Below are 27,431 nucleotides of genomic sequence, written 5' to 3' on the forward strand. Positions count from 1 at the left end.
TCACACTCGGTAATTCCACCAGGGACGACACACGGCGTTCCACATCTCCGCAGCCTGCATTCTTGCTCTGACATCACCAGTGTAGTTGATGTTGTTTGCAGCCCACACACCGATACCACAGAGGTTCAGTTTCATCATGATAGACACCTTCATAGAAATGCTCTCGGGATCATCGTACCAGACCTCGTGGTACGTGTTACCAACCTGCATGTGAGCAAAAGGGAAATGCACAGATTGGGAGGGCACCAGGCTGAAACTGTTAGGTGGAGTAATTTAGGTGGCACTCTATTTGGGCAACTGGGTCCAGCAGGGAGGATGCTGTAGTCAGCATTGACTATCTGGACCAAATGGCCTCTTTGTGCCAAATTTACAGTTTGTCTATAAGGCAAAAAAACAGTATTTTAAACAAATACCTTGTTCCTGGCTTCACAGTAGAAGACACTAAGACATGTTCCATTTATCAGGGATTAATTTATAGGCAATTGAAAATATTAACTAGAAATATTGCAGATAATAATGAGACCAGAACCTTCACATGTGATTATCACCAAAGTGAGTCTAAATGAATGTCTATCAAAATCTTACAGACATTGATGAAGATAATCCCATATAAACAGAACTTATCCAAGAAATTAGCCTTCGGGGGCAGTTTGTTTAAGAAAAAACAGAGAAAAATATAGGGTCCACTGGGCAGATGGGTGTCAATTGCCCATTGTATCGGATGTCTTACAGGGGCAGATGGAAAGACATAATCTGGTTAGGTAGGGAAAATATCTTTTACTCAAGGGCTAAAAGACTGAGCAGATTTGGAAATTATTGTGAAACTTGGGGGATTGACAGTCAGCAAAGTTTGGGAATAAAGAGGGCCTTTCTGATTGGCTGCTGGTGAATAGTGGTATTCTGTTGGGGTCGATGTAGGACAATTTCTTTTCGGAATATCAGACCATAAGACCTGAAGACATAGGAGCAGAATTAGGCCATTTGGTCCATCAAGTCTGCTCCACATTCAATCAATAGACAGTAGGGGCAGGAGTATGCCATTCAGCCCTTCTAGCCAGCACCACCATTCACAGTGATCATGGCTGATCATACACAATCAGTACCCCGTTCCTGCCCTCTCCCCATATCCCTTGACCCCACTATCTATAAGAGCTTTATCTAACTCTCTCTTGAATGCATCCAGAGACTTGGCCTCCACTGCCTTCTGGGGCAGAGCATTCCACATATCCTCCACTCTCTGGGTGAAACGGTTTTTCCACATCTCTGTTCTAAATGGCATACTGCTTATTCTTAAACTGAGGCCTCTAGTTCTGGACTCACCCATCAGCAGAAACATGCTTCCTGCCTCCAGTGTGTCCAATCTCTTAATAATCTTATATGTTTCAATCAGATCCCCTCTCATCCTTCTAAATTCCAGGGTATACAAGCCCAGGCGCTCCAATCTTTCAACATATGACAGTCCCTCCATTCTGGGAATTAACCTTGTGAACCTACGCTGCACTCCCTCAATAGCAAGAATGTCCTTCCTCAAATTTGGAGACCAAAACTGCACACAATACTCCAGGTGGGGTCTCACCAGGGCCCTGTACAGCTGCAGAAGGACCTCTTTACTCCTGTACTCAATTCCTCTTGTTATAAAGGCCAGCATGCCATTAGCTTTCTTCACCGCCTGCTGTACCTGCATGCTCGCTTTCATTGATGTACAAGCACACCTAGATCTCGTTGTATTTCCCCTTTTCCTAACTTGACTCCATTTAGATAGTAATCTGCCTTCCTGTTCTTGCCATCAAAGTGGATAACATCACATTTATCCACATTAAACTGCATCTGCCATACATTTGCCCACTCACCCAACCAGTCCAAGTCACCCTGCATTCTCATAACATCCTCCTGACATTTCACACTGCTACCCAGCTTTGTGTCATCGGCAAATTTCCTAATGTTACTTTTAATCCCTTCATCTAAATCATTAATGTATATTGTAAACAGCTGCGGTCCCAGCACTGAACCTTGCGGTACCCCACTGGTCTCAGCCTGCCATTCTGAAAGGGACCCATTAATCACTACTTTTTGTTTCCTGTCAGCCAGCCAATTTTCAATCCATGTCAGTACTTTTCCCCCAATACCACGTTTCTGGAAGTCCAGGTACACTACATCCACTGGCTCTCCCTTGTCCATTTTCATAGTTACATCCTCAAAAAACTCCAGAAGATTAGTCAAGCATGATTTTCCCTTCATAAATCCATGCTGACTCGGACTGATCCTTCTACTGCTATCCAAATGTGTCGTAATTCCCGCTTTTATAATTGACTCCAGCATCTTTCCCACTACTGATGTCAGGCTAACAGGTCTATAATTCCTTGTTTTCTCTCTCCCTCCTTTCTTGAAAAGTGGGACATTAGCCACCCTCCAATCTGCAGGAACTGATCCTGAATCTATAGAACATTGGAAAATGATTACCAATGTGTCCACGATTTCTAGAGCCACCTCCTTAAGTACCCTGGGATGCAGACCATCAGATCCCAGAGACTTATCAGCCTTCAGACCCAACAGTCTATCCAACACCGTTTCTTGCCTAATATAAATTTCATTCAGTTCATCCATTACTCTAGTTCCTTTGGCCACTATTATATCTGGGAGACTGTGTCTTCGCTAGTGAAGACAGATCCGAAGTACCTGTTCAACTCATCTGCCATTTCCTTGTTTCTCATAATAAATTCACCCGTTTCTGTCTTCAGTGGCCCAATTTTGGTCTTAACTATTTTTTTGCTTTTCACATACCTAAAGAAGGTTTTACTATCATCCTTTATATTCTTGGCTAGTTTACCTTCGTACTTCATTTTTTCTTGGCGTATTGCCTTTTTTGTTATCTTCTGTTGCTCTTTAAAAGCTTCCCAGTCCTCCGGTTTCCCGCTCATCTTTGCTCTGTTATACTTTTCTTTTATTTTTATACTGCCCTTTACTTCCCTCGTCAGCCACAGCTGCCCCTTACTCCCCTTAGGATCTTGCTTCCTCTTTGGAATGAACCGATCCTACACCTTCTGCATTATTCCCAGAAATACCTGCTATCATTGTTCCACTGTCTTCCCTGCTAGGGTATTGTTCCATTGAACTTTGGCCAGCTCCTCCCTCATAGCTCCATAGTTCCCTTTGTTCAACTGTAATACTGACACATCCGATTTTCCCTTCTCCTTCTCAAATTGTAGGTTAAAACATATCATATTATGGTCACTACTTCCTAATGGTTCCTTTACCTCGAGGTCCCTGATCAAATCTGGTTCATTGCACAACACTAAATCTAGAATTGCCTTCTCCCTGGTAGGCTCCAGTACAAGCTGTTCTAAGAATCCATCTCAGAGGCACTCCACAAACTCCCTTTCTTGGGGTCCAATACCACTCTGATTCTCCCAGTCTACCTGCATGTTGAAATCCTCCATGACAACCGTATCATTACCTTGGCGACATGCCAATTTTAACTCTTCATTCAACTTTCACCCTATACTACTGTATGGGGGTCTTTCTACCCTTAGAATTTCTCAGTTCTATCCATACTGACTCTACATCCCATTTCTATGTCCCCCCTCGCAAGGGACTGAATTTCATTCCTCACCAACGGAGCCACCCCACCCCCTCTGCCAGTCAGTCTGTCCTTTTGATAAGATGTATATCCTTGAATATTCATTTCCCAGACCCTGTCCGCTTGAAGCCATGTCTCTGTTATTCTCACAACATCGTACTTGCCAATTTCCAACTGAGCCTCAAGCTCATCTATTTTATTCCTTATACTTCGTGCATTCATATATAATACTTTTAATTCGGTACTCCCCTCTCCTTTCATATCAATTCCTATTTCACTTGGCCATACTGTATGATCTCTTCTTGAGCTTTCTGCTCCATTGATTCTGTTGTCCTTTTTAACTTTTCTTATTTTCACTTTCCCTTCAACTCCATCTTTATATTTCCAGTTCATCCCCTCCCCCCCCCCACTACTTAGTTTAAACACATCCATGTTGCAGTGGCAAACCTGTCTGCCAGAATGCTGGTCCCCCGCCTATTAAGGTGCAACCCGTCCCTTTTGTACAATTCATACCTACCCCAACACAGATCCCAGTGGTCCAAGAATGTAAATCTTTGCTTCCTGCACCAGTTCGTCAGCCACCCATTCAGATCCATTATCTCCCTGTTCCTGCCCTCTCCAGCACGAGGAACTGGAAGCAAACCAGAGATAACCACCCTGGAAGTCCTGCTTTTCAGCCTTCTTCTGAGTTCCCTAAAGTCCCGCTGCAGAATGTCCTTCCTCTTCTTCCCGATGTCATTTGTGCCGACATGCACTACCACTTCCGGCTGTTCACCTTCACCCTTGAGGATTCCCTGCAATCGGTCCGTGATGTCCTGGATCCTAGCACCAGGGAGGCAACACACCATCCTTATATCTCACCTGTTGCCACAAAAACCCCTTTCCATACCTCTTACTATGGAGTCCCCTACTACCACGGCTCTTCCTGATGTCCAACTCCTCGACTCCGTTTCTGCACCAAATTTCGACTCGTAGACCTGTCTGCCTCTCGGACTGGCAGTATCTTCTGTCCCAACAGCTTCCAAGAGGGAGAACCCGTTTACAAGAGGTACATCCCCTGGGGTCTCCTGTACTTCAAGCATCCTTTCCTTCCTCATCGTCGCCCCCTTTCTCTCTTCCGATATCCTCGACAACAACCTCACTGTAGGTCCTGACCAGAAAACTCTCGTTTTTGCGGATGAACCTGAGGTCATCCAGTTCTTTCTTCAGTGCTGCAACATGCTCCTTCAGAAGCTGAATCTGGACACACTTTCCACAGCTGTAGCAGCCGGGGGCACCATCAGTGCCCCTGACCTCCCACATCGTACACGTAGCACACTGAATCAGCTTAGCGGTCACGTCTTCACCCTCTCCAATTGTGGCATAGTCTCCTCGCCGAAGACTCTCGAGCCAAAGGCTAGCACTTTTCACACCAGGCGCTTCCCTCGACCAGGCCGCTTCCCGACGTGACTGACCCTTTTTCCCCTCCTCAGCCCCATTCACCTTTGATGTTGTAGCTAACCAAGAACCTATCAATCTCTACCTTAAATACACCCGATGATCTGGCCTCCACAGCTGCCTGTGGTAATAAATTCCACATCTTTGTTTTAAATGGACACCCCTCTAGCCTGAGGCTGTGCCCTCTTGTCCTAGACTCCCCCACCATGGGAAAAATCCGTTCCACATCTACTCAATCTAGGCCTTTCAACATTCAAAAGGTTTCAATGAGATTCCCTGCCATCCTTCTAAATTCCAGCAAGTACAGGCCCAGAGCCATCAAATGTTCCTCATAAGATAACCCTTTCATTCCCAGAATCATCCTTGTGAATCTCTTCTGAACTATCTCCAATGCCAGCACATCTTTTCTAAGATGAGGAGCCCAAAACTGTTCACAATACTCAAGGTGAGGCCTCACTAGTGCCTTATAAAGCCTCAGCATCACATCCCTGCTCTTGTATTCTAGACCTCTTGAAATGAATGCTAACATCGTAATTGCCTTCCTCACCATTGACTCTACCTGCAAATTAACCTTTAGGGAGTTCTGCACAAGGACTCCCAAGTCCCTTTGCACCTCAGATTTTTGGATTTTCTCCCAGGTTTGGAAAAAAGCCTGCACATTTATTTATTCTGCTAAAGTGCATGACCATGCATTTTCCAACATTATACTTCATGTGCCCATTCTCCTAAACTGCCTCTCCTTTTGAAGCTTTCCATTATCCTCAACACTACCTGCCCCTCCACCAAGCTTTGTATCATCTGCAAACTTGGCAACAAAACCATCTGTTCCATCATCTAAATCATTTATATACAGCAGAAAAAGTAGTGGTCCCAACACTGACCCCTGTGGAACACCACTAGTCACTGGCAGCCAACCAGACAAGGATCCTTTTATTCCCACTCCTTGCCTCATACCAATCAGTCAGTGCTCCAACCATGTAACCAGTAAAACCAAATTTCATGACATATGTCAGTGATAATAAACCTAATTCTGATTCTGAATAAAATATCAGCTGGATTCAAGACTTGGTACGTTCACTCCCCAATTCTCGGCTGATCATTTACTACCAAACAAACCTGATGTTTTGTGCTTTGTGGAGTCGTTTATACAGAGTTTATTCAGCCTGGGAGATTGGAGTATTGTAGGTAGAACGCTCTGATGCCCAGGTCCCCAATGTGCTCTGGTAGATCATCTTACCAAGTAGTCAAAATATGGGGCTTTCCGATCAACGTCCCAGAACCTGCCAGTGAGTGATCTCGGCAGACGCTGCATGATGTCTTTGTATGGGATCCGTCTTGCTTTAGTATAACTACATGGGACTCCTTGGGAAATCGTTTCCAGTTCACACTCACCCACCTGAGAAATATAGAAAAATACACAGAAAGCATAATTGGTGAATCCATCTGAGTCATTAGACAGAGCAGGGATATGATGCTAGGGTAAATGAACAAAGTTCAAAGTCCGAACAAAATTTATCATCAAACTACAGATATATATCACTGTTTGCTATCCTGAGATTCATTTTCTTGTGGGCATTTGCAGTAAGTACAGAGAAACACTAAAAGACCGCACCCAACAGGACAAACTACCAATGTGCAAAAGACAACAAACTGTGCAAATACAAAAGAAGAAATCCGATCAGAAGATTAATAAATTAGCAATAAATATCAAGAACATGAGGTGAAGAGCTCTTGAAAGTGAGCCCATAGTTGGGGGAACAGTTCAGTGATGGGGTGAGTGAAATCGGTTTGAGTCTGCTGGTTACAGAGGCCCTATCAGCGGCAGGAGCAGAGCACTGTGGAGAGGTTTCTTGCAGGTTGGTGGCGCTTGTTTAAAAAGAAAGCCTTGTGGGCATTTGGCCAATCAGCGGCGGGAGCAGAGCACTGCAAACTAAATGAAAGTACAGTAGGGACAAGTGGAGCAGCTATTGTCGGGCAGCCATTGTTGGGCGTAGGACGGTGGTGAGAGTAGAAGCATCACGCTTCAGCTCAGAGGAGGTGTTGGCCCTGGGAAGGTTTCTGTAAAGGTTTTCATTTTGTTTTTCTCTTACTGTACCCTAATGCCTTCACCATCGTTTTGGGAGATTTTAACAAAGCTGGTCTGAAAAAATCACTAAGCAATTACTATCAACAGATCACTTGCAATACTAGAGGAAACAACACTCTGGATCATTGCTACACCACCATCAAGAATGCCTACTGTGCCATTCCACGCCCTCACTTCGGGAAGTCTGATCACCTGGCTGTACTTCTACTCCCTGAGTACAGGCAGAGATTGAAGACTGCAGCACCAGTAGTGAGGACCAAGAAGGTTTGGACAAGGGAAGCACAGGAGCGCCTACAGGACCGCTTTGAATCTGTGGACTGGACTGTATTCAGGGATTCATCTTCAAACCTGGATGAGTATGCTGCAGCTGTTACTGACTTCATTAAACCTGTGTGAATGAGTGTGTGCCCACAAAGACTTACTGCACATTCCCAAACCAAAAGCTGTAAATGAATCAGCAGGTACATCGTCTGCTGAAGGCTAAATCTGTGGCATTCGAGTCTGGCGGCCCAGGCCTGCACCAGAAAACCAGGTATGATTTGTGGAGGGCTATTTCAAGGGCGAAGGGACAATTTTGAATGAGTTTGGAGGCGATATCAGATGCACGGCAACTCTGGCAGGGACTGCAAGACATCACTTCCTACAAAGCGAAACCCAATAGTACGAATGGCAGCGATGTTTCACTATCGAATGAACTCAATGCCTTCTATGCCCGCTTTGAAAGGGAGGACACAACTACAGCTGTGAAGATCCCTGCTGCACCCGATGACCCTGTGATCTCTGTCTCAGAGGCTGATATTAAAGAGATATTAACTGTTTTTAAAGAGAGTGAACCCTCGCAAGGCAGAAGGTCCCGATAGAGTACCTGGTAAGGCTCTGAAAACCTGTGCCAACCAACCTGTGCGAGTATTCAATGACATTTTCAATCTCTCAATGCTACGGGCAGAAGTTCCCCTGTGCTTCAAAAAGACAACAATTATACTTGTGCCTAAAATGTGGGTTGCCTTAACGACTGTCGCCATGTAGCACTCACATTGACAGCGATGAAATGCTTTGAGAGGTCAGCTTTCACTAGACTGCCTCAGCAAGGACCTGGACCCATTGCAATTTGTCTATCGCCACAACAGGTCAATGGCAGACACAATCTCCATGGCTCTTCACACATCTTTAGACCACCTAAACAACACAAACACCTACATCAAGATGCTATTAATCAACTATAGCTCAGCATTTAATACCATCATTCCCACAATCCTGATTGAGAAGTTGCAGAACCTGGGCCTCTGTACCTCCCTCTGCAATTGGATCCTCAACTTCCTAAATGGAAGGTCACAGTCTGTGCCAATTGGTGATAACATATCCTCCTCGCTGACGATCAACACTGGCACACCTCAGGGGTGTGTGCTTAGCCGACTGCTCTACTCTCCATATACACATAACTGTATGGCTAAGCATAGCTCAAATACCATCTATAAATTTGCTGACGATACAACCATTGTTGGTAGAATCTCAAATGGAGACGAGAGGGTGTACAGGAGTGAGATATGCCAACTAGTGGAATGGTGCCGCAGCAACAACTGGCACTCAGCGTCAGTAAGACCAAAAAGTTGATTGCGGACTTCAGGAAGGGTAAGACGAAGGAGCACGTACCAATCCTCCAATCCTCCTGGGGGGAGGGGGGCGAGGGCAGGTGGCTGCTGCACAGGACCGAAAGAAGCTGCAGAAGGTTGTAAAACTAGTTGGCTCCATCTTAGGTACTAGCCTACAAAGCACCCAGGACATCTTCAGGGAGCGGTGTCTCAGAAAGGCAACGTCCATTATTAAGGACCTCCAGCACCCAGGGCATGTCCTTTTTTCACTGTCACCATCAGGTAGGAGGTACAGAAGCCTGAAGGCACACACTTGGCAATTCAGGAACAGCTTCTTCCCCTCTGCCTTCTGATTCCTAAATGGACATTGAATCTTTGGCCACTGCCTCACTTTTTTTAATATACAGAATTTCTGTTTTTGCACGTTTTTTAAAAATCTATTCAATATATGTAATTGATTTACTTGTTTATTTATTATTTTTTTCTCTCTGCTAGATTACGTATTGCTTTGAACTGCTGCTGCTAAGTTAACAAATTTCACGTCACATGCCTGATTCTGATACTAATTATGACATGTGTATTCCAAAACTGAAGAAATACTCAAATGGCAAAATAGTACAACCGTGGCTGACAGGGGAAGTCAAAGCTGATGTAAAAACAAATGAGAGGGCATACAACAAAGCAAAAATTAGCGGGAAGATAGGGGATTATCGTAAAAAAGGATTACCATATGAGGAACATCTGGCAGCTCTTGGGCTGTATTCCCTGGAGTTGAGGAGAATGAGGTGGGATCTCATAGAAACATTCCAAATGTTAAAAGGCCTGAACAGATTAGATATGGCAAAGTTATTTTCCCTGGTAGGGGAGTCCAGGACAAGAGGGCACGACTTCAGGATTGAAGGACGTCCTTTTAGAACAGATTTAGATGATGGAATAGATGAGTTTGTTGCCGAGTTTGCAGATGATACAAAGATTGGTGGAGGGGCAGGTAGTGTTGAGGAAACAGGGAGGGTGCAGAAGGACTGAGACAGGTTAGGAGAATGGGCAAGAAAGTGGCAAGTGAAACACAATGCTGGAAAATGCACGGTCAAGCACTTTGGCAGTAGAAATAAATGTGCAGACTATTTTCTAAATGGGGAGAAAATCCAAAAATCTGAGGTGCAGAGGGACTTTGGAGTCCTTGTGCAGAACACCCTGAGGGTTAACTTGCAGGTCGAGTCAGTGGTGAGGAAGGCAAATGCCTTGTTGGCATTCATTTCAAGAGGTCAAGAATACAAGAGCAAGGATGTGATGCTGAAGCTTTATAAGGCACTGGTGAAGCCTCAGTTCTGAGCCCCTCAACCTAGAAGAGATGTGCTGGCATTGGAGAGAGTCCAGAGGAGGGTTCAAGGATGATTCTAGGATGAAAGGGTTATCATATGTGTAAATTTGTGGGCCGAAGGGCCTGTATTGTGCTGTAGGTTTTCTATGTTTCTATTGTTACTTATTCAGGCAACAATAAATATATGAGTTAGGCAAGGGTTTATATAACAAATAACACGTTTATTAAACACTGAAAACAAACCTCCCAAAAGTAAATAAACACTAACGTAACCGGAAATCAGCTGCTGTGCGGCAGCTTGAACAGTTCTTAAAGCGATGCAGCTCAAACAGTTCTTTAAAGTAGTATTGCCAAAAGTTCAATATGCTCACAGTCCATTTAAGGGAGAGACTTTTTAAGACGATTTAAATTCTCTTTCATGTCGCTTTGCTTCGATCCCCAATGTCGAACTTTTCCCACGAAGAATTTACGAAACGTAACGGCTTAAAGGCACTGACCTTTCCTTTACAACACTGTCCTCAATCTTCTGCTATCCCGCAGAGATTAACACAAGAACAGTCAACGAATTCCTTCCGAATAAGGATTAAACAAGGTCGAACCCGTTTCACTGTCGAAATAGATTCTCCTCGATCTTTAACTCCCGAACTCCGATCTTCACTCTCCACTGATTCTCAACTAGCAGTATTGTAAAGAAACTGCTGGCAATGACCTTTTAAACTTTAGGCATTAGATAAAACTTCATCTTTCAACTAAACTGCGTCATCACATTAAATCACGTAGTGGCATGAAGTCAACATGGCAAATCCAGCCACGAACTGCCCCTCCTCACAGGGAGGGGTCCTCCTTTTATACCCTGTAAAAAAAAACCTGTCACATGACCTCTACTGGCAGGAAAATGACATCACTCCACCATCACAAGACCATTACCTCAAGTCCAGTATAGCTTCAACCCCAGTCATGTGACAAGGGTACCACTGTCATGTGTCACGAGTACGTAACACTATACAAGGAACGTTTGATGACTCTGGGTCTGTACTCACTGGAATTTAGAAGGATGAGTGGGATCTCACTGAAACTTTCAAATGTTGAAAGGACTGGACAGAATAGATGTGGAAAGGATGTTTCCCATGGTGGGCGAGTCTAGGACAAGAGGGCACAGCCTCAGGATAGAGGGGTGTCCATTCAAAACAGAGATGTGGAGAAATTTCTTCAGCCAGAGAGAGAGGTGAATTTGTGGAATTTGTTGCCATGTGCAGCTGTGGAGGCCAGGTCATTGGGTGCATTTAAGGCAGAGAGTGATTGGTTATTGATTGGACATGGCATCAAAGGTTATGGAGAGAAGGCCGGGAAATGGGGTTGAGGAGAAGAAAAAATGGACCAGCCACGATTAAATGGCAGAGCAGACTCAATGGGCCAAATGGCCTAATTCTGCTCCTATGTTTTATTGTCTTATGGGTAATAACTGCTTCTGAACCTGGTGATGTCAAAGTCAAAGTAAAATTTATTACCAGAGTACATACATGTCACCATATACACCCCTGAGATTCGTTTTTTTATTTATTCATTATTTCTATGTTCCCATGTCTAATGAAATTATTTGATTTACAACCTCGAAAGATGCAACTATTGATCATAAGATACAGGAGCAGAATTGGGCCATTTGACCCATCAACCCTCTTTCGCCATTCCATCATGGCTGATTTATAGATCGTCTTTAACCCAGAGGATGGTGAATCTGTGGAATTCATTACCACGGACGGCCATGGAGAACAAGTCATTGAGTATATTTAATGCAGAGGTGGATAAGTTCCTGATTAGTCAAGATGTCAAAGGTTACAGGGAGAAGGCAGGCAAATGTTGGCTGGATTGGGGAGCATGCATTATGAGAATAGGTTGAGTGAACTCGGCCTTTTTTCCTTGCAGCGACAGAGGATGGGAGGTGACCTGATAGAGGTGTATAAGATGATGAACCTGTAGCCCTCTATTTTACTAAGCTCCATGTACCTATCTAAAAGCCTCTTAAGAGACCCTATCGTATCCGCCTCCATCACCATTGCCAGCAGCCCATTCCACGCACTCACCACTCTCTGAGCAAAAAACTTACCCCAGAGGAGGTACAGAGGAGATGTCGGGGGTAAGTTTTTAACACTCAGAGTGGCAAATGTGTGGAATGGGCTGCTGGCAATGGTGGTGGATGCGTATACGATAGGGCCTTTTAAGAGACTCCTGGACAGGTACATGGAGCTCAGAAAAATAGAGGGTTATGGGTAACCCTCGATAATTTGTAAGGTAAGGACATGTTCAGCAAAGCTTTGTGGGCCGAAGGGCCTGTATCGTGCTATAGGTTTTCTATGCTTACATATTTCTAATAGGGTTGAGAGGGATAATAATCATGGAATAATGGAGCAGACTCGATGGGCCAAATGACCTAATTTTGCTCCCAAGTTTTACAGTCTTATAGATAATATCAGCATCTTACCCCGAGAAAGCGCTTGCAGGTGTAGTCATAACCGTACCAAGCAACGCCCATCACCAGCTTTCTGGAGTCAATGCCCAGTCTGATATAATCCGACATTCCTGAAAGGACAAATTGTATAAATTGGATCTCAGTCAGCTTTGTGAGAGGGTGAGGCTGAGGGTCTCATTGAACCTACCTGATAAAACCTGGTGACAGGGAGCACTTGACCTTGCAACACAACCATCCCGCAGGTCATTTGGAATGTCGTAGGATGCCACAAATAAAATGTCACAGGCTTTTGAAATTGCTAAGAAGTCATAACATTGTTAGTTCCTGCAGTGTGGAGACCAAGGTACGTGAAAGGAGATCTGAGGGCCAAAAAACAACGAGAAATCAGTCTCATTTTATTACTTACACTGGGTGCCTCCAGTAATTCAAGAGAAGATTAAAGATTCGCTTTATTTAGAAACATAGAAAACCTACAGCACAATACAGGCCCTTCAGCCCTCAAAGTTGTGCCGAACATGTCCTTACATCAGAAATTACTAGGCTTACCTATAGCCTTGTATTTTTCTAAGCTCCATGTACCTATCCAAAAGTCTCTTAAAAGACCCTATTGTATCCGCCTCCATCACCGTTGCCGGCAGCCCATTCCATGCACTCACCACTCTCTGAGTAAAAAACTTACCCCTAACATCTCCTCTGTACCCACCCCCCAGCACCTTAAAGCTGTGTCCTCTTGTAACAACGATTTCAGCCCTGGGAAAAAGCCTTTGACTATCCAGATGATAAATGCCTCTCATCATCTTGTGCACCTCTATCAAATCACTTCTCATCCTCCTTCACTCCAAGGAGAAAAGGCCGAGTTCACTCAACCTATTCTCATAAGGCATGCTCCCCAATCCAGGCAACATCCTTGAAAATCTCCTCTGCACCCTTTCTATGGTTTCCAAATCCTTCCTGTAGTGAGGTGACCAGAAATGAGCACAGTACTCCCAAGTGAGGTCTGACCAGGGTCCTATATAGCTGCAACATTACCTCTCGGCTCCTAAATTCAATTCCACGATTGATGAAGGCCAATACACGGTATGCCTTCTTAACCACAGAGTCAACCTGCCCAGCTGTTTTGAGCGTCCTGTGGACTCGGACCCCAAGATCCCTCTGATCCTCCGCACTGATAAGAGTCTTACCAATAATACTATATTCTGCCATCATATTTGACCTTCCAAATTGAACCACTTCACACTTAACTGGGTTGAACTCCATCTGCCACTTCTCAGCCCAGTTTTGCATCCTATCTATGTCCCACTGTAACCTCTGACAGCTCTCCACACTATCCACAACAACTCCAACCTTTGTGTCATCAGCAAATTTACTAACCCATCCCTCCACTTCCTCATCCAGGTCATTTATAAAAATCACAAAGAGTAGGGGTCCCAGAACAGATCCCTGAGGCACACCACTGGTCACCGACCTCCATGCAGACTATGACCCGTCTACAACCACACTTTGCCTTCTGTGGGCAAGCCAGTTCTGGATCCACAAAGTAATGTCCCCTTGGATCCCATGCCTCCTTACTTTCTCAATAAGCCTTGCATGGGGTATCTTGTCAAATGCCTTGCTAAAATCCATATACACTACATCTACTGCTCTTCCATCATCAATGTGTTTAATCACATCCTCAAAAAATTCAATCAGGCTCCTAAGGCACGATCTGCCTTTCACAAAGCCATGCTGACTATTCCTAATCATATTATGCCTCTCCAAATATTCATAAATCCTGACTCTCAGGATCTTCTCCATCAACTTACCAACCACTGAGGTAAGATTCACTGGTCTATAATTTCCTGGGCCATATCTACTCCCTTTCTTGAATAAAGGAGCAACATTTGCAACCCTCCAATCCTCCGAAACCTCTCCTGTCCCCATTGATGATGCAAAGATCATCACCAGAGGCCCAGTAATCTCCTCCCTCACCTCCCACAGTAGCCTGGGGTACATTTTGTCTGGTCCTGGCGACTTACCCAACTTGATGCTTTCCAAAAACTCCAGCACATCCTCTTTCTTAATATCTATATGTACAACCTTTTCAGTCTGCTGCAAGTCATCACTACAATCACTAAGATCCTTTTCCATAGTGAATACTGAAGTATTCATTAAGTACCTCTGCTATTTCCTCCAGTTCCATATACACTTCCCTACTGTCACATTTGATAGGTCCTATTCTTTCACATCTTATCCTCTTGCTCTTCACATACTTGCAGAATGCCTTCGGGTTTTCCTTAATTCTGCCCACCAAGGCCTTCTCAAGGCCCCTTCTGGCTCTCCTAATTTCCTTCTTAAGCTCCTTCCTAGTAGCCTTATAATCTTCTAGATCTCTAACATAACCTAGCTCTCTGAACCTTTTGTAAGCTTTTCTTTTCTTCTTGACTAGATTTATTACAGCATTTGTTCACCATGGTTCCTGTACCCTACCATAACTTCCCTGTCTCATTGGAACATACCTATACAGAGCTCTACAGAAATATCCCCTGAATATTTGCCACATTTCTTCCGTACTTTTCCCTGAGAACATCTGATTCCAATTTAAGCCTCCAATTTCCTGCCTGATAGCCTCATAATTCCCCTTACTCCAATTAAATGCTTTTCTAACTTGTCTGTTCCTATCTCTCTCCAATGCTATTGTAAAGCTGGGTGGCAGTGTGAAATGTGAGGAGGATGTTATGAGAATGCATGGTGACTTGGACAGGTTGGGTGAGTGGGCAAATGTATGGCAGATGCAGTTTAATGTGGATAAATGTGATGTTATCCACTTTGGTGGCAAGAACAGGAAGGCAGATTAATATCTGAATGGAGTCAAGTTAGGAAAAGGGAAGTACAACGAGATCTAGGTGTGCTTGTACATCAGTCACTGAAAGTAAACATGCAGGTACAGCAGGCAGTGAAGAAAGCTAATGGCATGTTGGCCTTCATAACAAGGGGAGTTGAGTATAGGAGCAAAGAAGTCCTTCTGCAGCCGTACAGGGCCCTGGTGAGACCACACCTGGAGTATTGTGTTCAGTTTTGGTCTCCAAATTTGAGGAAGGACGTTTTTGTTATTGAGGGAGTGCAGCGTAGGTTCACGAGGTTAATGCACGGGATGGCAGGACTGTCATATGTTGAAAGATTGGAGCGATTGGGCTTGTATACACTGGAATTTAGAAGGATGAAAGGGGATCTGATTGAAACATATAAGGGATCTGATTGAAATATATTAAGGGATTGGACATGTTAGAGGCAGGAAACATGTTTCCGATGTCGGGGGAGTCCAGAACCAGAGGCCACAGTTTAAGAATAAGGGGTAGACCAATTAGAACAGAGTTGAGGAAAGACCTTTTCACCCAGAGAGTTGTGGATCTGTGGAATGCTCTGCCTCAGAAGGCGGTGGAGGCCAATTCTCTGGATGCTTTCAAGAAAGAGTCAGATAGAGATCTTAAAGATAGCGGAGTCAAGGGATATGGGGAGAAGGCAGGAACAGGGTACTAATTGTGGATGAACAGCCATGATCACAGTGAATGGCAGTGCTGGCTCAAAAGGCCAGTTCCTGCACCTATTGTCTATTGTCTAAAGGAGATAGAATTATGATCACTATCTCCAAAATGCTCTCCCACTGAGAGATCTGACCCCTGACCAGGTTCATTTCCCAATACCAGATCAAGTACAGCCTCTCCTTTTGTAGGCTTATCTACATATTGTGTCAAGAAACCTTCCTGAACACACCTAACAAACTCCACCCCATCTACCCCTCAGTCCAGGGAGATGCCAATCGATATTTGGGAAATTAAAATCTCCCAGCACGACAACTCTGTTATTACTACACCTTTCTGTTTCCCTATCTGTTCCTCAATATCCCTGTTACTATTAGGCAGCCTATAAAAAATCCAGTAAAGTTATTGACCCTGTCCTGTTCCTAACCTCCACCCACAGAGACTCTGTAGACAATCCCTCCATGATGTCCACCTTTTCTGCATCTGTCACACTATCTCTGATCAACAGGCCATGCCCCCACCTCTTTTGCCTCCTTCCCTGTCCTTTCTGAAACATCTAAAACCCGGCACTTGAAGTAACCATTCCTGCCCCTGAGCCATCCAAGTCTCTGTAATGGTCACCACATCATATTTCCAAGTACTGATCCATGGTCTGAGCTCATCCACTTTGTTCACAACACTCCTTGTGTTAAAATAGATACATCTCAAATCTTCAGTCTGAGCGTGTCCCTTCTCGATCACCTGCCTATCCTCCCTGTCGCACTGTCTACAAGCTTTCTCTATTTGTGAGCTAACCTCCTCTTCCCCAGTCTCTTCAGTTCGGCTCCCACCCCCCAACAATTCTAGTTTAAACTCTCCCCAGTCACATCTAGACTGAAACTAACCATTAAACATATCATTTTGTGTCAGATTAAATCAGCAATCAGCAACTGATTATTGACTTCAGAAGGAGAAAACTGAGGATCAATGAGCCCAATGGGGATTAGAGGTGAAGAGAGTCAGCAACTTTAAATTCCTTGCTGTTATAATTTCAGGGGATCTATTCAGGGCCCAGCACATCAGTCAATACGAAGAAAACATGGCAGTGCCTCTGCTTCCTCAGAACTTTGCAAATATTTGGCATGGCATATAAAACTTAAAAAAATTTTTTTTTACAGATAATGTGGTGGAAAGTATAGATACATACGATAGATGTCAAGTCAAGTCAAGTCACTTTTATTGTCATTTCGACCATAACTACTGGTACAGTACACCGTAAAAATGAGACAATGTTTTTCAGGACCATGGTGTTACATGAAACAATACAAAAACTACACTGGACTACGTGAAAACAACACAGAAAAAAACTACACTAGATTACAGACCTACCCAGGACTGCATAAAGTGCACAAAACAGTGCAGGCATTACAATAAATAATAAACAAGACAATAGGCACAGTAGGGGGCAGTAAGTTGGTGTCAGTCCAGGCTCTGGATATTGAGGAGTCTGATGGCTTGGGGGGGAAGAAACTGTTGCACAGTCTGGTCGTGAGAGCCCGAATGCTTCGGTGCCTTTTTCCAGATGGCAGGAGGGAGAAGAGTTTGTGTGAGGGGTGCGTGGGGTCCTTCATAATGCTGTTTGCTTTGCGGATGCCGCGTGTAGTGTAAATGTCTGTAATGGTGGGAAGAGACCCCGATGATCTTCTCAGCTGACTTCACTATCCGCTGCAGGGTCTTGCGATCCAAGATGGCACAATTTCTGAACCAGACAGTGATGTAGCTGCTCAGGATGCTCTCAATACAACCCCTGTAGAATGTGATGAGGATGGGGAGTGGGAGATGGACTTTCCTCAGCCTTCGCAGGAAGTAGAGATGCTTCTGGGCTTTCTTTGCTAGGGAGCTGGTGTTGAGAGACCAGGTGAGATTCTCCGCCAGGTGAACACCAAGAAATTTGGTGCTCTTAACAATTTCTACTGAGAAGTCATTGATGTTCAGTGGAGAGTGGTCGTTCCGTGCCCTCCTGAAGTCAACAACCATCTCTTTTGTTTTGTTCACATTCAGAGACAGGTTGTTGGCTCTGCACCAGTTCGTTAGCCGCTGCACTTCCTCTCTGTAAGCTGACTCGTTGTTCTTGCTGATGAGACCCACCACGGTCGAGTCATCGGCGAACTTGATGATATGGTTCGAGCTGTGTGTTGCAGCACAGTCGTGGGTCAGCAGAGTGAACAGCAGTGGACTGAGCACACAGCCCTGGGGAGCTCCCGTGCTCAGTGTGATGGTGTTGGAGATGCTGCTCCTGATCCGGACTGACTGAGATCTCCCAGTCAGGAAGTCTAGGATCCAGTTGCAGAGGGAAGTGGTCAGTCCCAATAGGTTCAGCTTTCCAATCAGTTTCTGAGGGATGATTGTGTTGAATGCTGAACTAAAGTCTATGAACAGCATTCGAACGTTTGTGTCTTTTTTTGTCCAGGTGGAGGGTGATGGCAATGGCGTCGTCTGTTGAACGGTTGGGACGGAACGTGAACTGCAGGGGGTCCAGTGAGGGGGGCAGAAGGGTCTTGATATGCCTTATGACAAGCCTCTCGAATCACTTCATGATGTGAGTCCAACGGGATAGTAGTCATTGAGGCAGGACACTGAAGACTTGTTTGGCACGTTAGAATGATTGTGCTCCTCAGGGAGATGTTGGAAGATGACATTGAGAACATCTGCTAACTAGTCTGCACATCTTCTAAGCACTCTGCCAGGAATATTGTCTGGTCCAGCAGCCTTCCATGGGTTGACTCTGCACAGGGTTCTCCTCACATCCGCCGCGGTGATACACAGCACCTGGTCATTTGGAGGAGGGGTGGACTTCCTCGCCGCCACGTCATTTTCCACCTCAAAACAAGTGTAGAAGTTGATCAGCACAACTGTGAGGGAGGCATCACCCACACAGTCAGATGATGATGTCCTATAGTCGGTGATGTCCTGAATGCCCTTCCACATGTGCCGCGTGCTGCCGCTGTCCTGGAAGTGGCTGTGGATTCACTGGACATGTGCACGCTTTGGCTCTCTGATGGCCTGGGACAGTTTGGCACTCGCTGTTGTTAGGTGGTGGAGAGTATAGATACGTACTGTAGATGTGTGATAGAGAGTATAGATACGTACTATAGATGTGTGATAGAGAGTATAGAGACGTACTATAGATATGTGATAGAGAGTATAGAGACGTACTATAGATGTGTATTGGAGAGTATAGACACGTACTCTAGATGTGTGATTGATTGTATTGTTACGTACTCGTGACACATGACAGTGGTGCCCTTGTCATGTGACTGGGGTTGAAGCTGTACTGGTCTTGAGGTGATGGTCTTGTGATGGTGGAATGACGTCATTTTCCCGCCAGTAGGGATCATGTGACGGGTTCTTTTTACAGGTTATAAAAGGTAGACCCCACCCTGTGAGGAGGGGCAGTTCGTGGCTGGATTTGCCAGGTTGACTTCATGCCACTGCGTGTTTTAAGTGATGACGCAGTTTAGTTGAAGGATGAAGTTTTTATTTAATGCCTAAAGTTTAAGAGGTCATTGCCAGCAGGTTCTTTATGATTCTGTTAGTTCGAGAAATTAGTGGAGAGTGAAGATTGGAAGTTGGAAGTTAAAGATCGAGGAGAATCGCTTTCTACGGTGAAACGGGGGTGACCTTTGTTTGATCCTTATTTGGAAGGATTTCGTTGACTATCTTCATGTTAATCCCTAGGTTTAACTAGAAAGGATTGAAGGTAGTGGAGAAGGAAAGGTCAGTGCCTTTAAGCCATTCTGTTTCATAAATTCTTCGTGAGAAGTTCGACGTCGGGGATCGGAGCAAGCGACGTGAAAGAGAATTTAAATTGTCCTATAAAGTCTCTCCTTTTAAATGGACTGTAAGCATATCGAACTTTTGGCAATACCACTTTTAAGAACTATTTTTGGAATATCACTTTAAGAACTGTTTGGGCTGCCGCTCAGCAGCTGTTTCCAGTTACGGTAGTGTTTGTTTACTTTTGGGGGGTTTGTTTTCTGTGTTTAATAAATGTGTTGTTTGTTATAAGAAACCCTTGCCGAACTCATATATTTATTGTTGCCTGAATACGTAACATTATCATGGCTTAGTATGGAAACAGCAATCCCAGTCCATCACGGGTAAAGCCCTCCTACCAGTGAGAGTGTCTGCACAGAGCACCATCATCAGGGGCTCCTATTGCATCCTCTCTTCTTGCAGCTGCCAAAAGGAAGAAGGTACCACAGTCTCTGGTCTCACTCCAGCAGGCTCAGTTATTACCCAAGCATCAGGCTCTTGAACCAATGTGGATAACTTCACTCACCCCATCACTAAGTGGTTCCCGCAACCTATAAACTCACTGTCAAGGAATCTCCACCTCACGTTCTCAATATTAATCACTTATTTATTTATTATTTTGTTTTCTTTTGTATTTGCACAGTTTGTTGCCTTTTGCACTTTGTTCATTTGTCCATCCTGTTGGACGTGCTCTTTCATTGATTCTATTAAGTTCGTTGGATTTACTGCGTATGCTCATAAGAAATTGAGTCTCAGGTTTGGATATGGTGGCAAATATGTTCTTCGATAATAAATTTATTTTGAACTTTGATGTTTTGTTTCCTCATCTAAGCCATTGACGTCTATGGTATGACGAAAAGCAAGAGCCCATGGTGATTCAGACAAATTGCTGCAGGAACTCGGCAGCTGAGACAACATCTACAGAGGGGAATAAACCGTTGATGTTTTGGGCCAAGACCCTTCATCATTTACCCTGTCTATACCCCTCATAATTTTATTTACTCCCCTCATTGTCCATTCTAAATCCTAACCTGTTCGACTTTTCCCTATAATGTAGTTCATCAAGCCCTGGCAACATTCTTGTAAGTATTCTCTGCACCCTTTCCATTGGTACAGCATTCGATCATTCAGCCCATTGAGTCTGCAGTGCTCTTCAGTTTCGGCTGATTTATTATCCCTCTCAACCACATTCTTCAGCCTTCTCCTTGTAACCTTTGACACCCTTATTAATCAAGAGCCTATAAACCTCCACTTTAATTATACCCAATAACGTGGCCTGCACAGCTGCCTGTGGCAATGAGTTACGTAAATCCACCGCCCTTGTTCTCCCTGTTTGTTCTTCTATTGTTTCATTCTTCTGTCTCCAAAATTTTGTTTATTTTTACATGCCTTCAGTGGCCACATGATTGAATACTTCCAGTACCCAATAAACTGAGTGTATGTTCATAGGCTTCTGTTGCCCATCCACTTCGAGGTTCAATGTGTTGTACGTTCAGAGATGCTGTTCTGCACACAACTGTGGTAAAGCAAAGTTATTTGAGTTACAGTCGTCCTTCTGTTAGCTTGAACCAGTCTGGCCATTCTCCTCTGATTAAAGAGATGTCTTCACCCATAGAACTGCCGCTCATTGGATGATTTCTTTTTGGTTTTTGCTTCATTCTCTGTGAACTCTGGAAATTGTTGTGCATGGAATCCCCAGGAGATTAGCGGTTTCTGAGATACTCAAACCACCCCGTCTGGCACCAACAAACGTCCCACAGTCAAAGTCACTTAGATCACATTTCTTCCCCGTCCTGATGTTTGGTCTGAATAAAAATGCATTGAGTTGCTGTCCAGTGATTGGTTGATTAGGTAATTGCATTAATGAGCAGGTGTACCTAATAAAGTGTTCACTAAGTACATGCAGAGATTTCCCATCATGCAAAGCTTGGAAATACAGCCATTTTACCTGAGATCCAGGTCACTCTTGGTGGAAACATGAGGCAGTTTCTTTAACAAACTCAGTTAGTTCATGATACAAAGCAGACCCTTTTGCAAAACTTTCCAGGAGCTCCAAGTACACGCCATCCATATTTCGGGATCTTACAGAGCTTGCAGTGAATTCGATCCATCTTCTTTGAAGGTATCTGTTTTTCAAGAAGAATGTTGATAATCTGCCTGATAAGGAGTAAAACAAAGCACAGTTTAGACAAAGGATGTGCAGAATGTTATAAGTTACATTATATAGAAGACCACAAGGCCATAAGACATTGGAGCAGAATTAGGGCATTCAGCCCAATTAGTCTACTCCTCCATTGCATTCTGGCTAACCTTCAATGTCCTTACCAGTCAACCTTTGCATTAAATACACCCAATGACTTGACCTCCACATCCATTCATGGTAATGTATTGCAGAACATAGATCCTATTATGATTCAATCTAACCCTTCTCTCCTACATAGCCCTTTATTTTTATATCATTATTGTCCTAACCAAGAGTCTCTAAAATGTCTCCAATGTAGCTGCCTCTACCACCACCCTTGGCATGCACCCACCACTCTGTGTTTGAAGAACAAAATGCTGACTTCACCCCTATACTTTCTTCCAATCACCTTAAAATTATCCCCCTTTTATTAGCCATTTCCACTCTGGGAAAAAGTCTCTGTCTGGCCATTTGATTTATACTTTGTATTATCTTGTACATGTTGGCACTGGTGAATCTGACCGACTTCTGGCTGGTGATTAACAAAACAAACAAAACAACTGTTAATCAGTCTTTTTTCTGGTAAATGATCCCTCTGCATTTGGAGGCAATTCGATTTGGCGGAATCAAGGCGAGGCGAGGCAATGGGCCCATCCCCATGAGCAAGGAAGACCTGAGGTTGAAACAATTTAAGTGCCAGGCCAAATTGGAAAGGATGGGTAATGGCCGAATTGAGGCGGTGGGGACCAGGCCGCAGAGCGTATCCAATGTTTTGTTCAAATGATTCAAGCACCAGGCCAAATCGGAAAGGTTGGGTACGGACCGAAGTGAGGTGGCAGGGTCCAGGTCCCAGAGCGTATCGAAGCAGCCGAAGCCGACGGCTGGATGACAATTTAGCAGCTGGGCCAGATTGAAAAGGTCAGAGTGTCAGGACTGGAGGTGTGTGCTGGGCTGCCTGTTCTGAATCAGAATCAGATTTAACACCACCAGCATACGTCGTAAAATTTGTTCACTTTGCGGCAACTTGTACAACTTGTACAATGCACATAGTACATAGTAAAAGAGAAGAAGACTAAATGACAATGAGTATTTATATATATAAAATAGTTAAATTAAATAAATAGTGCAAAGAATAGAAATAAAAAAGTAGTGAGGTAGTGTTCATAGGTTCAGTGTCCATTCAGGAATTGGATGACAGAGGGGATGAAGCTGTTCCTGAATCACTGAGTATGTGCCTTTGTGGTTGTATAATGTATACATACTTTAAAAATAAAGGTACTTTGAACTTTATCAAGTCACCTCTCATCTTCTAGCCTGGGGTGATTACTGAAGGGACAATAAGCTCATGAGCTTTCTGCTTTACCTACCCCTCTCTTCACTCTACTTATTGAAGTTATTTTGATATATAAGTACTGTATTTCTCATTGTAATTTATTATTGCAATGTGCGGCTGCCACACAACAAATTCCATAACATAAGCCAGTGATATTAAACCTAATTCTGATTCTGATTCAGAACTGAACACAATATTCCAAGTGTAGTCTGGCCAGTTTTATAGAGTTGCAACCTTGTGGGTCTTCAACTCTTGAAGACATTGCAGGATGGAACTGTTATCAACTAGAAAAGCAGGATGGGAGATGTAGACTGAATTTCCTTTCCCACACAGTCCTTCACTGCAATATAGGAATCTGCCTTGGCCACTGCACTGCACACAGCATTGTGTAGACACTGTCCTCTTTGTGAAACACATTTTAGTTAGCATTGAATGGCTGACATATAGTATTTCTGTGTCAGAAAACCCTGTCATTATTCTTTGGTTTACTTGTTTACCTGTTTGTTTATTTTATTTAGCAATACAGCACGGAACAAACCATTCAGACCCAGCGAGCCACGTCACCTAGCTTCCCACTTATTTCTCACCAGCCTCATCACGGGACAATTTACAATGACGAAGCTTTAGATTTTTGGACTAGCGGAGGAAACTGGATCACCCAGAGGAAACCCAGTCACTCATGGGAAGAACGTACAAACTTCTTTACAGAGACATTTGGCATTGAACTGCGAACTCCAACGGCCTGAGACGCGACAACGTCACACTAACTGCTACGCTCCCTCTACAGATGGTAATCACAAACTATTCACTCTCTCAGCTGTGATAAAATGAGTTACTGTACCTTTCAAGACAATTCGAGCATTATTTGCATGAGCAGTACAAGCAGCATCTGGTTCAGAGTCTTCAGCGACTACAATTGTTGTGATCTTCGACCAGTCATATTGCTTCCAATTGCTATCGTTAAAGTGAAAGGCAAATACCTTGAATAAAAACAAAACTGCCATCTGAGTGTAAAGGGGGGTTTCTTTTTTCTCTTTGTTACTGCGTATGTTAATCAAAATGGCTTCTTTGTTTTGTTAAAAGTAGGAATGCTTCTTTGTTGCGAGAGAGTGCTGGAAGCTTGTTTGGGTTAAAAGTTACTGATAACGAGAATTGTATTCCTTTGTAAACCAATTGGGATTAATGTTGTTCTTTCTTCTGAGTCTGTAAGCTATTGTTGGCGGGCTTTTGGGGAGATCAGCATGAGGGGATGAGAGAGAGAGAGAGGAAGCGATGCTGTAAGCTGGGCAAGGAATGGACCCCAAGTGGGGGTCTGAGGCCAGGAGGTACCCCGAGGAGAGGAGACGAAGATAAATGTGCTTGGTGACCACTTCGGGTGATCCTGAGCTGTGAGTCGAGGAGTTCGGAGGGGATCGAATGGTGGCCAGAAGACTTCAGTAATTGAGCTCCAATGGTTGTGTGTGAAGTGGTTTGGACTTTGGTAAGTTTAGTGCCTTTTCTTTATTTTCTTTTCCTTCTTATATACTGTATGATTATTAATCACTTAGTTATAGTAATCTTTATAAACTGTAATCATTTAATCGCATATGGTGTCCTGTCTGTTCTTTGGCGAGGCGGGGACATCACATAGCATCCACACCAGCTGATTACCCAGTTTGGCGGGGCCGAAGGCTGCTCCCCCTAGACGGGAACGAGCTGAGCGAGCCTGAGGCGACCCGGGGGTTACATGTGGTAATGAAGGTATCAAAGTCTCATACAATAATATAGATTTGCATAGCATACAGGTTCCTAAGGTTTTCATAGCTGGAGTGGTAATGGCGATAAGCTCCCACTGCCTATAAAGTGCTTCAATGGCGTGCGTCTCTAACAGCCTCTGACACCCACCTCTTGGCCTTCACTTGTGGCTTAGATACTAGACCTGGCAGAACTATTTCTACTGACAATAGAAGGGGCAAATGCAGACCACTGCGCCTCAAAACCAGTTGCTTCAGGCAGGTGGAGTTCAATAGCCTTGGACAGCAGCCCGCCTAGCAGAAGGAAAACTCATATTTGAAACCTCTGCTGACTTGTGGCCGTACCCAACCATGGGAAAGGCTTCGGGAGTAAACCCTGAGGAAGAAATCCGGAGCCGGGGTCCCTAAGGCAGTTTGATGTTGTTTACAACTTCACTCTGGCAGCCTCTGCGACAACACTGGTGCCAAGCTGTATCAGCACTTGCCCTTCCCTTCATCAGAGACGTGGAAAGGGGGAGCCCACTGCATGGGCAACAGCTGGTTCTTCAAATCTTCCCACCCAGGCCTGCACCCTGGAAAGGACACTGTCCACCAGAGGTGCAAACCCATGATCCCTTGGGATCGATGGCTGCCTACTGCTACTACTATAGCATACAACATTACAAAGAACAATTACAAGAGGGCCTTTTTAAAGAAGGCACAGCAACACCTCTACTTAGATTCAGCAAGTTATCTAAAACTTTGTCAGATTTCTAGAGCTGCACAGTGGCTGGTTACATCATGGCCTGGTATGGAAACACAAATGCCCAGGAACAATTAAGTCTAAAGGAAATGGTGGACATGGCCCAGTCCATCACAGGAAAGCTCTCACCACCATTATGCATATCTACAATGAGACAATAAGACAGAGGAACAGAATTAGGCCATTCAGCCACCCCTTCTGCTCTGCCATTCCATCATGGCTGATTATTATCCCTCTCAACCCTTCTCATAACTTCTTCCCATAATCTTTGATTCCTTGACTAATCAACAACCTATCAACCTCCACTTTAAATATAGCCATGACTTGGCCTCCACAGTCATCTGTAGCAATAAATTCCGCAGATTCACCAACCGCTGGCTAAAGAAATTGCTCCTCAGCTCTGTTCTGAACGGATGTTTTAAGACTGTGCCCTCTGGGCTTAGAGTTCCCAACTGTAGGAAACACACTGCATGTCCACTCCAGCTAGACTCTACAGGTCTCAATGAGATCCCCCCTCATTCTTTAAACTGCAGCAAGTAGAAGCACAGAGTCATCAAATGCTCCTCGTGCATTAACCCTTTCATTCGCAGAATCCTTCTCCCGAGCCTCCACTGGACCTTCTCAAACACCAGTGCATCTTTTCATAGAAGCATAAAAACATAAGTAAGGGACCCAGAAATGCTCACGATGTTGTGTAATCTAATCAATGCCTTATAAAGCCTCAGCATTAAGTCCTCTTATATTATTATCCCCTCTCAAGGACTCCCAAGTCCCTTTGCACCTCTGATTTTTGAACTTTCTCTCCACTTTGAAAATAGTCTCTGCCTTTGCTCCTCCCACCGAAGTACATGACCACACTATATTCCATCCGCCACACCTTTGCCCATTCCAGAAATTACAGAAGTTCACAGGCCTCACTCACCTCGACTTCCGCCTGATTGTGTCGATGCAAGGGCCAGCACAAGTCTGTATCATCACACGGGCAATCTGAGGTGATGAAACGTTGCTTGTTGAAACTGCGGATCCACGGTGTGGTTATGAACAGACCCAGCACCAATTCCAAACTCCAGACCATCCTCTCCGTCCAAACTCCACCAGAAATGAGACTTATTTCCAGTAATCTGTACACGGCTGAGTTTTGACAGTGGGAGATTTGACAGTACACTCCTCTGTTGTCTCTCTATCTCTCTGTATGTGGTAACAATGAAATATTGACGCAAAATTCATGCTCTTGAATGTACCTTTGTAGGATAAGTTACTATCTCTCATCTCTCACAGCCTTGAACAACAGTCACAACTGACTCAGCAATCTTCCTGAATTTTGCCAGCATTCATCCCTGGCCGCTAGGACAGTTGAGAGGCCAGACAGGATAGTGAAATTCTCCTCTTGTGGGATGTGGGAAGGCAGGGAGACCTCCCGTGTCTGGGAGAAGTGCATCCAGCTACAGCTTCCAACAAACTTTGTTAAGGAGTCGAACCTGGAACTGGATGAACTCTGGATCATTCGGGAGGCTGAAGCACTGATAGATCAGACATGTAGAGGGGTAGTTACACCCAAGGTGCAGGTGCAGGAAACTGGGTGACAGTCAGGAAGGGGAAGGGGGTTAAGGAGCCAGTGCAGAGTACCCCTGTGCCCACCCCCTCAACAACA

The 27,431-nt window shown here is 44.4% G+C and overlaps 1 protein-coding gene across 1 annotated transcript; it reads right to left on the reverse strand.

Moving 5' to 3' along the window:
- On the reverse strand, nucleotides 1–26,855 carry LOC132402332 (di-N-acetylchitobiase-like). The gene is made up of 5 exons (XM_059985211.1): nucleotides 26,703–26,855; nucleotides 24,147–24,285; nucleotides 12,490–12,587; nucleotides 6,252–6,410; nucleotides 1–204 (listed from the first exon to the last, which is right to left on the reverse strand). Exons 1-5 carry the CDS (start codon nucleotides 26,853–26,855, stop codon nucleotides 1–3), a joined length of 753 nt encoding a protein of 250 aa, XP_059841194.1.
- Nucleotides 26,856–27,431: the final 576 nt, after the last annotated feature.

This window comes from Hypanus sabinus, chromosome 11, assembly GCF_030144855.1.
Source record: "Hypanus sabinus isolate sHypSab1 chromosome 11, sHypSab1.hap1, whole genome shotgun sequence".
Taxonomy (NCBI): domain Eukaryota; kingdom Metazoa; phylum Chordata; class Chondrichthyes; order Myliobatiformes; family Dasyatidae; genus Hypanus; species Hypanus sabinus.

What these genes read in the sequence shown, in the direction of transcription:
- LOC132402332 (XM_059985211.1), bottom strand. Translation starts at nt 26,855, where the DNA reads ATGGTCTGGAGTTTGGAATTGGTGCTGGGTCTGTTCATAACCACACCG. An exon ending in CCTGCAAGCGCTTTCTCGGG is followed by an intron (nt 6,411 to 12,489) that starts GTAAGATGCTGA and finishes TATATTTCTCAG; the next exon opens with GTGGGTGAGTGTGAACTGGA. An exon ending in CCCCATATTTTGACTACTTG is followed by an intron (nt 205 to 6,251) that starts GTAAGATGATCT and finishes GCTCACATGCAG; the next exon opens with GTTGGTAACACGTACCACGA.